Source organism: Amblyraja radiata, chromosome 4 (genome assembly GCF_010909765.2).
Source record: "Amblyraja radiata isolate CabotCenter1 chromosome 4, sAmbRad1.1.pri, whole genome shotgun sequence".
In the NCBI taxonomy this organism is placed as follows: domain Eukaryota; kingdom Metazoa; phylum Chordata; class Chondrichthyes; order Rajiformes; family Rajidae; genus Amblyraja; species Amblyraja radiata.
Window position 1 is genome coordinate 27,460,337 of NC_045959.1, and position 13,687 is coordinate 27,474,023.

Genomic DNA, 13,687 nt, shown 5'->3' on the forward strand with positions numbered 1-13,687 from the left:
AATGTATAAAAATGGCCTTTAGTAAAATCTGACAATGTGCACTTTAACCACATGTGATTTTTTAATATTACAAATCTCAAATTGTGGAGTACAGAGGCAAATAAATAAATGATGGGTCTTTGTCGCAAACATTATGGAGGGCACTGTAGATGGTACGAGGACTGTGTGCATGTTTGGGGTTGGTGTGGCGTGGATTGTGTGCGTGTGTGGTAGGTGTGATGTGGGGAATAAATACTAACATGGGCAGTTGAGTCGAATAGCTTCTCTCTATGATCGACAGACCAGCACTGATGTGGAATTGTTATGGTTACATGTTTCATCTCCCACACTCATTAGACCATGACCAATTGTTTCCCGATCACCATTTCAGACAAGATTTATTATGAAGAAGGGTCTCGACCCGAAACATCACCCAGAGATGCTGACTGGACTCTCTGAGTTACTCCAGCATTTTGTGAATACTTTATTCTGGATGTATTGAAGGACTTCATAGTCTCTCGGAGAAGAAATTCAACGGTGGTGATGATTTTATTGTCATGCCTCGTCATATTAGATTGTGGAGTGGAGTCCTAAACCAGGGCTGTGCATTCTCAACTCCTGCCCTTAGTTTCTATTATCCTGATCAGCTGAGGCTCTCATTTTCTCTTATTTCCTCCATTTTCCTTCACATGCCAGCCATCGCAGTCTGTCAGTGTCCCAACATGCTGAGTATAAATAGTTACAACTCGCGTGTTTCTCTGCAATAAGTGGCTGCCTCCTAATTCTGAATCCTCTTTTGCATTATTACATTGGATTATTATTGTTATATTTGCCAAGATACAATGAAAAATGTTGTTTTGCGTGCTATCCAGTCAAATGACACCAGACATGAGTCTATTCAAGCAATGCGCAAGTACAGGTAGTGGAAAGAGAAAAATAAATTGAATGCAGCATATAGTATTATGGCGATATAGTGTTACAGTTACAGAAAATTTGAGGATTTTTAAAACGTGCAAAAATCCGCAATGAAAGGTAGACAAAAATGTTGGAGAAACTCAGTGGGTGAGGCAGCATCTAGGGAACAAACAAATAGGTGGTGTTTCGGGTCGAGACCCTTCTTCAGACCTATTCAGACCTTGTGTTTAAGAAGGAACTGCAGATGCTGGAAAATCGAAGGTACACTAAAATGCTGGAGAAACTCAGCGGGTGCAGCAGCATCTATGGAACAAAGGAAATAGGCAACGTCTGAAGATGGGTTTCGGCCCGAAATGTTGCCTATTTCCTTCGCTCCATAGATGCTGCCGCACCCGCTGAGTTTCTCCAGCATTTTTGTGTACCTTCTATTCAGACCTATACCTCTTCTCCAGAGATGCTGTCTGACCTGTTTTTTGTGTCTATCGTAGGTTTAAATCAGCATCTGCAGTTCCCTCCTACACAAGCTGTTCCTGACTCTGGTTTTACATTCTTTCAAGCATTTTCATCTTCCACCCGACAGGAGAGGGGAGGGGAGGGAATGACCGAGCTGTGAATGGTGCTTGATTGTGTTGGCTGCTTTTCGAAAGCAGCGTGAAGTGCGGATGGAATGAATGGTGGAGAAGGAGGCTGGTTGGAGGACTGGACTGGGGTGCAGTTTTTTGCAGTATTGAGCAAAGCAATTACAAAACAAGTTGTAATGCATCTCAATAGGATGGTTTCTCCTCGGTGTAATTCCGCCAGTGTAATTCTCCCATGTGTCTGCATTTCCCCAGTTGCGCCCTCCTGATCAATCCTCTCCCTTCCCCCCCCATCTCTCCCCCCCCCACAATTCCCATCACTCTACCCGTACCACCAATCCCTTCCTCTACCTGTGCCCCAAGCTCTGGACATCCTCCCTAACCCTCACTGTCTCTCGCTCTCCTACAAGACGCCTCTTAAAACCAGTCCGCAAACCGTGCCCTTGACCTCTGTCCTAACACCCCCAGATGTGGCTTGGTAGCAGTTACCTCGGGGTGACGACACTCTAGGTAGTGCACCAGGATAGACTCGTCCATTAATGGTGGGAATCAGTAATTGCTATCTCACATGCCACCTTGTTTTATGCATGTCCCAAAGCGTACAGCCATCTGCGGGGTTTCAGCATGCTTGTCGAGATGTGGTTTTGGTGTGAGCTTTTGTTGCAGCTCTTGACCCTGCTGTTGGATTATCTCCCCTGTTGTTCTACAGCGAACACTGGACTGTATCCAATCTGTAAAGGCTGTCTCCTTTGTTCGAAGGATAATGGATGCCTCAGCTGCCAGCAGAAGCTGTTCTTTTACCTTCGGCGGCAGGGCATGCGTCAGTTTGGGGAATGTCTCCACTCCTGCCCCTCGGGGTACTACGGTCTGCGGGCGCCAGAAATGAACAGATGTGCAAGTAGGTCTTACTTTATTGTATATGGGGAATGAAAAAATTGTTCTGCTTATGTACAGCTTGGGCCTTCTGCATGGCCTCCTCTGTTCACACTGAACCCGCAAAAAGTACCTTTTTAAAAAAAAAAATTATTAGAAGTACGGTAAATTACAATAACACACAACACATATACCTTAATACATTTTTTGTACCGCTTCATTTTTTTTTTAAGCTTTAAGAAAAAGATAGAAGTAAGGAAAGTAAAGAAGGTGCGCAAGAGTCGTGAAGTGCAAGAGAGTGTTGGGAAAAGAAAGCCCCTTAGAAAAGAAGTTAGAGAAGGAAGTAAAGTAAGAAAGTAGACCCTAGAAAAGAAAGAAAAAGAAAGTAAGGACAATCGCTCTATTATAACATTAAACTCCGCAGAAAGACTACCAACCAAGTCTGTTTTTGTTGTTTTACCTCCCATTGCCAGGTCCTGATCAAAAAGTACGTTTGACTGATTGAAAAATACAACATGGAAATAGGCCCTTTGGCCCTCCAGGTTCATGCTGACCATTCGATCACTCGTTCTCACTCGTTAATGTTATCCCACTTTCACATCCACTCCTAACATACAAACCCACACTGTCACAGGGAGAAGGTGCAAATTCCTATCTGAGTGATTTGGGCTGAAACATAGAAAATAGGTGCAGGAGTAGGCCATTCGGCCCTTTGAGCCTGCACCGCCATTCAATATGATCATGGCTGATCATCCAACTCAGTATCCTGTACCTGCCTTCTCTCCATACCCCCTGATCCCTTTAGCCACAAGGGCCACATCTACCTCCCTCTTAAATATAGCCAATGAACTGGCCTCAACTACCTTCTGTGGCAGAGAGTTCCAGAGATTCACCACTCTCTGTGTGAAAAATGCTTTTCTCATCTCGGTCCCAAAGGATTTCCCCTTTATCCTTAAACTGTGACCCCTTGACCTGGACTTCCCCAACATCGGGAACAATCATCCTGCAACCTGTCCAACCCCTTAAGAATTATGTAAGTTTCTATAGGATTCCCCCTCAATCTTCTAAATTCTAGCGAGTACAAGCCGATTCTATCCAGTCTTTCTTCATATGAAAGTCCTGACATCCCAGGAGTTAGTCTGGTAAACCTTCTCTGTACTCCCTCTATGGCAATAATGTCCTTCCTTAGATTTGGTCAGACAAGGAGTGAGCCTGAAGTAAGCTCACTCCTTGGGAATGTTTTGTCATTTTTATTTGGAAGGTTTGAGGAATACACCTTGTTCTACTGGGTCACATTGGCTTTTATCTTGGCACAGTTTCAACAAAGTTAGAAATGAGCATCTAGTGTGGTTGCATTTTTTGTTTGTCAATGAGGCCCCTGGATTTGCTTTAAGACCTCTGAGGCACTCTCCTAAATTCTTTGTGCCCCTGACACTTCCTCTCACTTGTTTCGTTATTGCTGGTCACCGGGGAGGTGAGGGGTGGGGTTGGATTGAGAGGTGTTGCTGAAGTGGGGGTGGGGGAGGGGAGATCGTGGTGATGTTGAGGTGGGGGTTAGGTGAAGGGGTAATGCTGTGATGGAAGTGGATGTGGAGGGATGTTGCTGGATTAGGGGTGAGGTGGAAGAGTGATCTTGGAGTTAAGGTGTGTAATGCCCGTGTCCCACTTAGGAAACCTGAACGGAAACCTCTGGAGACTTTGCGCCCCACCCAAGGTTTCCGTGCGGGTGCTGGAGGTTGCAGAAGGTTGCAGGTGGTTGCTGGAGGTTGCAAGTAGTGGAAGCAGGTAGGGAGACTGACAAAAACCTCCGGGAACCGCACAGAAACCTTGGGTGGGGCACAAAGTCTCCAGAGGTTTCCATTCAGGTTTCCTAAGTGGGACAGGGGCATAAGGATGATGTTGGGGTGAGGGTTTGCTGGAGGGTGTTGAAGGGGTGGGGTTGGGGTGCTGGGATAAGAATTGGGTAGGGGGGGGTGGGGGGGGGGGGGGGGTGGGGGGTGATGTATGGGTGATGTACAGGCCCTAGAGGTACCAGAGATGGAGAGCTGATACTGGGGTGTGTTGGGGCTCGGATGAAGGGGCAATGTTGGGGTGGAGACTGGATTAGGGATGCCATGGAGGATTGATTATTCATTAGGGGTGATGATGCAGAGGTGGGATGAGGTGGTGGTAGATTGGTAATATTGGGGTGGAGATTGGTGTAGGGAAAGTGGTGCTGGGCTGATGAGGTGGGGATGATGATGCAGGTGTAGTGGTGGAGGTAGAGTGATGGTGCTGATGTCCAGTGGGGGTGATGATGGAGTGTGGGTGCTGATGCAGGGTAGTGGTGGTGGTGCTGGGGTGCGGTGGGGTGATGATGCAGGGTAGTGGTGGGGGTAGAGTGGTGGTGCTGGGGTGCGGTGGGGTGATGATGCAGGGTAGTGGTGGGGGTAGAGTGGTGGTGCTGGGGTGCGGTGGGGTGATGATGGGGTGGAGGGTGATGATGAGAGTGGTGATCCTCAATAAGTGTTTTGTGCCACCTTTTCAGGTCTTGCTGACGTGTAAACCCAAAAGATTCACTCACAGACACTCTTAAAGAATTAAGAGTCAGCCATTCGACTCTTCAAGCCTTTCCCCATTCAGTATCGTGGCTGCACCGATCTTGGCCTCAGTCCACTTTCCAATAGCTCCCTGCATCAACAACTCGCCAAAATCTTGTCAAACTTCCCCTTTGTTCCATTCTGTGAGGTAGAGAATTCAAAGATATAAAACCTACTGAGAAGACTTCCTCCTCATGCCCATTGGAAACAGGCAATCTCTTACTCTTATAAACACACATGTGCTGAGGCCCAACCTGCAGAGTCTTTCCAGATGTGGCAACCCATTCATTCCGGGAATCAACACAGTGAACCTTCTGAACTGCATCATAAACAAATAACTACCTCCTTAAATCAGAAGACCTAAACTGTGTGCAGTACTGCACAGTTACAGCAAACATTCCCTATTATTATTATTCTCCAAACCTCTTATAATAACTGATATTCAGTGGCCTCCCAAATTAACTTCTTGTACCTGCATGCCAACTGTTTATAGTCTATGTTCCAGCAATCCTGGATCTCTTTGTCCACTTTACTGTTATTAATTGAGGACAAGATTTAATCACTGCCTCCAGTTGGCTGTTTTTGAGGCCCAAGTCCTGGTAGCCAAGCCCTGGAGTCCCAGACCATTGATGGTAAATTTCCATCACAGGACCCTGGGGTCATATCAAGAACCCTGTTATTGTTGGTGGCTTTGGCACTGATTAGAAGTCATCTGTAGTGCTTTTGGGGTGCTGTCTTTGATTGGAGGTTTAATTAGAGGTTTCATCACCTAACCCATGCCACCTACAATCTTGTACCAATATTCCTTACCTTCAGTCAAGTCAACTTTATTATTATCTGCACAAGTGCAGTGATGTAGAGGTACAATTAAAATATTGCTTGCAGCAGCATCACAGGCACATATCCTCAGACAATACACAAAACATTAATTATACAAGACAGTGAAGAAAACCCCCCAGCTAAAACAAGACATTAGTGTAGAACCCAATTAGAAAAAATAGTCCATTGTAGTGCAAGAGGGGGTCTGCAGTGTTCCATTGCTGAGTTAGGATTAGGGCTGTGCAGGTTAGTTCCAGAATCTGATAAATGAAGGAAAGAAGCTGTTCCTGAACAAGATGGTATTTGTCCCTCCTGCCCAACTGCATCAGTGAGATGAAGATATGACCCGGATGGTGGGTTCCTTGATGTTAGAGGCTGCCTTCTTGAAGCAACATCTCATACTGATGCTTTCTGTGGTGGGGAGGGTTGGGGCCTGTGAGTGCACCACTCTCTGTAGCCTCTTGCATTCCTCTGCTTTAGAATTGCTGTAATATGGGCATTATGCAACCAGTCAGGATACTTTCCACAGTGCATCTGTAGAGGTTTGTTGAGAGTATCTGGTGACATGCCAAAACTCTTTAAACTTTAAAGAAGGCACAAGTCTAAGCTCATGGATTTGTTGACTAAACGAAAATGGATAGAATATTTTTATCACCTGATTGGATATGAGGTGTCAGTAGATGAAAAAGCTTTTCTTTCCAAAGTGACTTAATTTTTTAATAAGCATGAATGGTATTCAAAGAAAATTTTTGTTGCCGCTTATAAATCCCAAATAATTTTCTCACTTGTTTCCCACTTTGTTTCTGGAGACACTGCATGTTGTGGAGGTGACAGAATTGCCGGTAGATGCAATGGGGGAGCCAGTATTAATTTTCTAGGGGAGGAGAATGAGCTACCATGAAGATTTTCATTGTACCTATACCTCACCATACTTGTGCATACTGCAATAAACTTGACTTTAGTTAAGTATAATTTAGCGATACTGCATGAAAACAGGCCCCTTGGCCCATTGAGTTCATACTGACCAACAAACACTAGTTCTATGTTATCTCGTCCTAAATGTTAGGGTGAATTTACAGAAACCAATTAACTTACAGACCTGTACATCTTTGGAATGTGGGGGGAAACCAGGGTACCCGGAGAAAACCCATGTGGTCGCAGGGAGAAGGTACAAACTCTGTGCAGACAGCACCCGTAGTAAGGATCGACTTGAATAAAGTGAACCCAAATTTCTATTTCTTTACCACCTTGTGAGAGAAAACATTTGGCAAGTAACAGACATGGATCATTGGTTGAAAGCATTTAATTTTAATTCAATGTTTCAAAGTGCCTGCAAGTTCATTGTGGTCTTGGCCAGTGCTAACACCAGACCCTCGTTTTGTGCCATCCTGCCCTTCTCTCTGCTAATGTAGCCTGACATCATTCCTTCAGCGTACTTGGTTCACTGCTTTAGTTTCTCAGAATATTAGTACATTCCGCCAACAATTATGTTTTTCTGCTTCATTGATTTATTGATTCTTTGTATTTCAAAGTATATATTTTTTTGTTGCAATTTGCCATTAGTGACTTATTTATAATGCAATCGAAGTGTCAACATCTCCTTTTATAATTTCTCAACCGGAGAGTATTTGCTAAAAAAAAAGCATGTGTTCAGACTCAGTGACGTTAGTCGTTTTCGCTGTCTCCAAGACACTGATGTTTGGTCTGTGATTTTTGATTTTCCAGCTCTTCCCCAAGGCCGTGCTACATCCTTGCATCATTGCTTCTTACATTGAGAGCACCTGTTACAGTTGCTACGAAATGGGGTTAGTCGTCTTCGACATCCAACAGGAAGTGGAGTTAGATGTGAGAGTGTCCTTCACCAGCAGCAGCTGATCCAACGACAGAGACCCCAGTGTTTGACGGGGGCCAGAGACAGGGGTTGGGGCATGGGATGGGTCTTGTGACAGAGGCGAGGCAAGTGTAGTGAAGGATAGAGAGGCACCAGACTGAAATAGGGAAGGGTCAACAGAGCACAGAGGCTGGAGAGGAGGGAGCGTGATGGTAGGCATAATAAAGCCGTGTATATCGAGGGAAGGGATATTACAAGGAGCATGCAGGAAGAGCTGGACTTTTACAATAAGTCTAGCTTATTCATTCTGGGAGGTGAGTGGCAGAGAAAGCAGTGAATAGTGAACAAGGGACATTGTCCTTCATTCTGTTTACATCGCTCACTGTTTACCCTGTTCCTTGCCCTATCTCTGACTTTCTCTGTTTTCTCTCCCTCGTTCTCTCACTTGTACTCCATCTCTCTCTCACACACACACTATCCTTCTGTAACTACCACCCGCTTTCTACCCCTCTCTCGGTAAAGCGAGGAGTCCCGACTACATTGCGCCGAAAGGCATCTTCCATCACACCAGGAGAGTTAGGAATTAGGCTAGAAGCACTCCCATCCCCCATCAGTCTGAAGAAGGGTTTCGGCCCGAAACGTTGCCTATCTCCTTCGCTCCATAGATGCTGCAGCACCCGCTGAGTTTCTCCAGCATTTTTGTGTACCTGCTATTGTGAATATTCAGCTCTTCCTAAACCTTCCTTATAACAATAGTAACTGTATTTTTCCTCTGCGAGCTGAGATTTATGGTTCTAGCTACTTTTGAGGTGTTGTTGGTCTGTACACTCGGCTCTGTCAGAAGGATGTGGTTTGAGCCTGTGGTTTGAAGCTGCGGTCTAAATTAATATTTAATGTAGTACCAAGGGACTGCTGAATCTTCAGAAGTCTGAACTGAAGTTAAAACCCGCCCCCACTCAGTTTCATAGGACATTTACATTATTTCAGGGATGTCCTCATCCCTCCACCCTCCATCCATGGTCTCACCACCACCCTCACCCCCTCTCTCTCCGCTCTTGCAGTTCTTTGCAATATCTAAGCACGTCCAATAGTGGCTTCTCAATCCTACCCGAATTAAATCTTCCCTGGGCCCCAAGCTTGGGAATTCCCTCCCTGTACTCCTCCACCTCCCTTTTCACCGTGAGATGCTCCTTAAACCTACTGATAGTTTTGGCTACCTAAGCAAACCCTCCCAACATGGCTCAGCTTGGTCTGATAGCTGCTCCTCTGGATGATCAATTATATTAAATGCAGACTGGCTTGAACAGGGGAATCGGGTCTGCTATTATTTTTGACATAATGCCCAGCCTCGATCCTTTTTTTTATTGAAATGCTGTAGTGCTGGAGGTTATAGTCCTGCCTGGGAGTGTGTTTAATGTGGTGTTGCAGCATGGATGAAAGTCCTGTATTAAATGGGTCAGTTGTAATTAAAGTTGTGTGGGAGGCAGTTGACCGCAGCTGCTTTCCATTTCAGTACCTGGTGATACTCCCTCTCGTTCTCTGTTTTGTTTTTGCAAGAAAATCTGATCTAATTGCACTTTTTTTAGTGAGATTTGCACCCACTTTCTTTCTAACAGTAGTTTTGTTCTGTTTTAATTTCCCTCCTAGGATGTAAAATAGATAATTGTGACACGTGTTTCAGCAAAGACTTTTGTACAAAGTGCAAAGCTGGTTCTTACTTGCACAAGGGGCGTTGCTTTGAAGAATGCCCTGAAGCATTTGTACCATTGGAAGAGCACATGGAATGTGTGGGTAAGTGATTTTGTGTAACACCCCTTAAAGAGGGGATAGTGTATGTTTCCAGCAAATGGTTCTGTTTAAGTTTTATTAACACCCTGTGTTCAGTCTAATAAATGTAGTTGTATTTTCTTGCAATTGGTACATTGAAGAATTGCTGCTTTTCCTCAGTTAGGAAATGAGTACATTTGGTGGCCATTTACAATTTTGCGATTTGGAGTTTGTGTTAAAGTATCGACAATATTGTGAATAGAACATCGTGGAATTTGTACAAAAGTTGGAACAGCCAGAATGGACATCTGTAACAAATCATGTTACAATGCATTGAGCTACTAAATAGATCAAAAATATATCGTTCTCAACTTTGAAAGCTCCACATTCCCTGCCACCCATAGCTACACTGGTGGGGAGGGGGGGTGGGGGGGAGGAGGAGGAGGGAGGAGCGGGGGAGGAGCGGGGGAGGAGGGGGAAGAGGGGTGAGGTGTGAGGTGGGAAGGGGGAGGGCAAGTTCCAACTCTCACTGCTCTGTGTATGGCAAAGCATTTCCTGAATGCCTTAAAGTGCCCAGTTCCATATAAACACGAGTAGCACTTTCCTCTCTCTTGGATTCACTTCATCATTTGAAAAGGTTCAGCAACCTCAAGAATAAAAACCAAGCTGAGTAAAACCACCATTATTAATCCTCTGAGCCACTGTAATTTTTTTTGCACTGCACCAAGATCCAACTCCCTCCATTCACCAAAGTCAGTCTTGCCGTCCCAAGCACTGATGTTGGTAAATGCAAGAGATACATATACTGGGATGGTGTTTACCAATGCCTGCTAATACAGAGGCTGCATGTACATGGGTTGCATACACCGGAGCTGTGTATACCAGTCCTGCATATACTGTGGCCGTCTATGCTGGGGTCTATGTGTCCTGGAGCTGTGTAACATCGGGTTTTGATTCTTCCCTCTCGGTCAACTTCTGCCCTTCCAGCCTCCGACTGGAAGTCCGTGCAGAGAGTGGTGAGAATGGCTGAAAAAATCATCGGTACTTCTCTCCCCTCAATCGGGGACATTGCAAGCAAACGTTGCTTGTCTAAGGCCAGCAGCATTATAAAGGACCCCACACATCTCCATCATGGACTGTTCACTCTGCTGCCCTCGGTCAAAAGATATCGTAGCATAAGGAGCAGAACGTCAAGGTTTTGCACCAGCTTCTTCCCACAAGCCATCAGACTCTTGAATGCCATGTAAATGGGCCGCCACTATTATCTATTTTATCTTTTTATCCATTTTATCCTTCTGTTTATTTTTGTGTTGCATGGGGAGCCAAATGTAACGGAATTTCGTTTAGAATTGCATATATCAATGTATTTCTAAATGACAATAAAGTTTTGATTGATTGATTGATTGAACATGACCGATCTTTATAAAACAATGCCTTGGAACTTGTCCTTGAACCAATTGCTTGCCTTTCTGAAAAGCCTGGCAGTGTCCTCCTGGAATATTTGACTCCAAATATTATGCAACATGCGGAAGGTTTAGTGACTTCAATCCCACCCTCCCAGGTGTGCTGACACCTGGGATGTATGTGTGGTGAGAGACTCACTAGTCAGTGTGGCAAACTATGATGCAATTGAGACTTAGAATTTCTCAGAATCTGTGCCCGACCTAACATTGCATGCTTCTTGTCTTCAGAGGGCTGTGAGGTTGGACCGTGGAGCAGCTGGGGAACCTGTATAAAGAATGGAAAAACGTGCGGTTACAAGTGGGGCCTGGAAACCAGGAGACGGCAGATTGTGAAGAAGCCAGCGAGGGATACCATTCCCTGTCCAACCATCGCAGAATCCAGGAGATGTAAAATGGAAAAGCGGCACTGTCCAGGAGGTAAGGGAGTCTTTGAGCAAGTCGTCAATCCTAAACATTGATTGCTTCTCTCTTCCAAGATGCTGCCTGACCTGCTAAGTGTTTTGAGCACTTTCTGTTTTTAATTCAGATTTCTAGCATCTGCGGTTCCTTTCATTTGCCCTCTCTCAGCACTGCTCTCCACCTATGTGTTGCTCCTTCAATGTTGCTCTAGTAGTAGGAGTGGGGTGCATGGTGTGCCATCCTTGATTTTCAGTAGGTACAGGAGATGGCTTTGAGTGCAGCTACTGCTGTACCTGGGCGTGAGGTGTAAACCCTGTCCATGAGTTTGGGCAGAGCCTCCACGATAGCCATCTCCTGGTGTAGTGGGACTCTACTCTTTTTGAAGAGCAAAATACTGTAGGATTAACCACATCCAGGAAGAGAGACTAGGTGCAGCCAACATTGTTGTGGTGGTTTGGAGTTTTGCTTCCAACCCTTCCTTCTCTCATTCTCCCTTTGGTTGTTCCATCTCCCTCTTTCTCACCCTACCTCCTGGTCGCTCTCCTCCTTCTCAATGTGACAGACGTGTGCATGATGTGAAAACACAAGACAAGTTACTCCATGAGTACATCATTATTAGAATCCTAATACTGTGGTGCTGTCAGCTCTTGGTGCCCCTGAACTGCACCCCATGAGTAAATTACCCCAGCCTCAAGAAACTTTCTAAATGTTGGGCATTGTTAGAGTTTGGGTTTCCTTCCAGGAAACCTGGCAACACCAGGCCTGGTACCAATGTAAGATCTTCAAGCTGATTGTTTCTGGAGTATTTATTTTCATAGACATCAGTGATAAGGGGAGATTATGTGTTCGGCACGGACTAGAAGGGTCGAGATGGCCTGTTTCCGTGCTGTAATTGTTATATGGTTATATGGTTATATGGTTATACCTGTCCAGGAAGGATGTACTTAATAAAATCCAAAACAAACCCAGAGAGTTGTGAATTTATGGAATTCCCTGCCACAGAGGGCAGTGGAGGACAAGTCACTGGATGGATTTAAGAGAGAGTTAGATAGAGCTCAAGGGATATGGGGAGAAGGCAGGCACGGGAGATTGATAGTGATCACAATGAATGGTGGTGCAGGCTCGAAGGGCCAAATGGCCTCCTCCTGCACCTATTTTCTATGTTTCTATGTAAACCTGGTAACAATGTAAGAATGAAATGTAAAACATCAGATTGTCCATAGTATTCTACACTAAGAACACCAGGCGTTGCACCTTTGCTGGGCCCAGACTGGTTAAGGAGGTGGTTAAATGTGTGCAATTGAGTATGTTGATGAACTGTTGCACCCAGCAGTATATAGGACAGAAAGGACACAGAACAGTACAGCTAAAGAACAGGCCTTTCAGCCCACAGTGTCTGTGCTGAATGTGATGCCAAGACCTACCTGCACATAACCCATATCCCACCATTCCCTAATCCATATACCTACCTAAAAGTCGTTTAAATGCCACTAATGTATCTGCTTCAACCACCAGTCCCGGCAGTAAATTCCAGGCACTCACAACCCTCCTTTAAACTTTCCTCCTCTCACCTTAAAGCTATGCTCTATAGTATTTGATTTTCTCATCCTGGGAAAAATATTCTGACTGTCTACCCTATCTATACCTCCCATAATGATATAAACTGCTATCAGGTCTCCCCACAACCTATGGCATTCCTGGGGAAACAATACTATCTGTCCAACCTCTCCCTGTAGCCAATACCACTCATCCAGGCATCATTCTGGTAAGACACCTCCGCACCCTTTCACAAGCCTCCACATCCTTGCTGTAATGGACCACAACTCCACAAAATGCCCTATTACCTTGTTTCCCCTCCTTTTTTCCTTTTAATCTCCTTTCATTTTAATGACCCTGATGTTTATTGAGGCTGGGTACTGACAGGACAGTCAGTATATGTGTTCAAGAAGGAACTGCAGATGCTGGAAAATCGAAGGTACACAAAAATGCTGGAGAAACTCAGCGGGTGCAGCAGCATCTATGGAGCGAAGGAGATAGGTAACGTTTCGGGCTTCTTCAGTCTGAAGAAGGGGTTCGGCCCGAAACGTTACCTATCTCCTTCGCTCCATAGATGCTGCTGCACCCGCTGAGTTTCGCCAGCATTTTTGTGTACCAGTCAGTATACATGTTCGGCGTTGTATGCACTATGTACCAGATGGCATGTCCACACTCCTAACAAGGTTGAACCTCGAGACGCCCTTCACCGATCTCATTTGGTTTCTCCCCCTGTCCCACTTAGGAAACCGGAACGGAAACCTCTGGAGACTTTGCGCCCCACCCAAGGTTTCCGTGCGGTTCCCGGAGGTTTTTGTCAGTCTCCCTACCTGCTTCCACTACCTGTAACCTCCGGCAACCACCTGCAACCACCGGGAACCACACGGAAACCTTGGGTGGGGCGCAAAGTCTCCAGAGGTTTCTGTTCAGGTTTCCTAAGTGGGACAGGGG

At 45.3% G+C, this 13,687-nt stretch overlaps 1 protein-coding gene across 2 annotated transcripts in view; it reads left to right on the forward strand.

Annotated features, from left to right (window-relative positions):
* The window catches only part of rspo2 (R-spondin 2), a 111,657-nt gene that overhangs the window by 52,925 nt on the left and 45,045 nt on the right, over positions 1-13,687 (forward strand). The window contains exons 2-4 of one of the 2 annotated variants that reach the window (XM_033019130.1): positions 2,182-2,370; positions 9,222-9,365; positions 11,033-11,221. In XM_033019130.1, coding sequence (XP_032875021.1) covers positions 2,182-2,370; positions 9,222-9,365; positions 11,033-11,221 — 522 coding nt within the window. The remainder of the gene's footprint in view (positions 1-2,181; positions 2,371-9,221; positions 9,366-11,032; positions 11,222-13,687) is intronic. The other variant, XM_033019131.1, reaches the window with a different exon arrangement.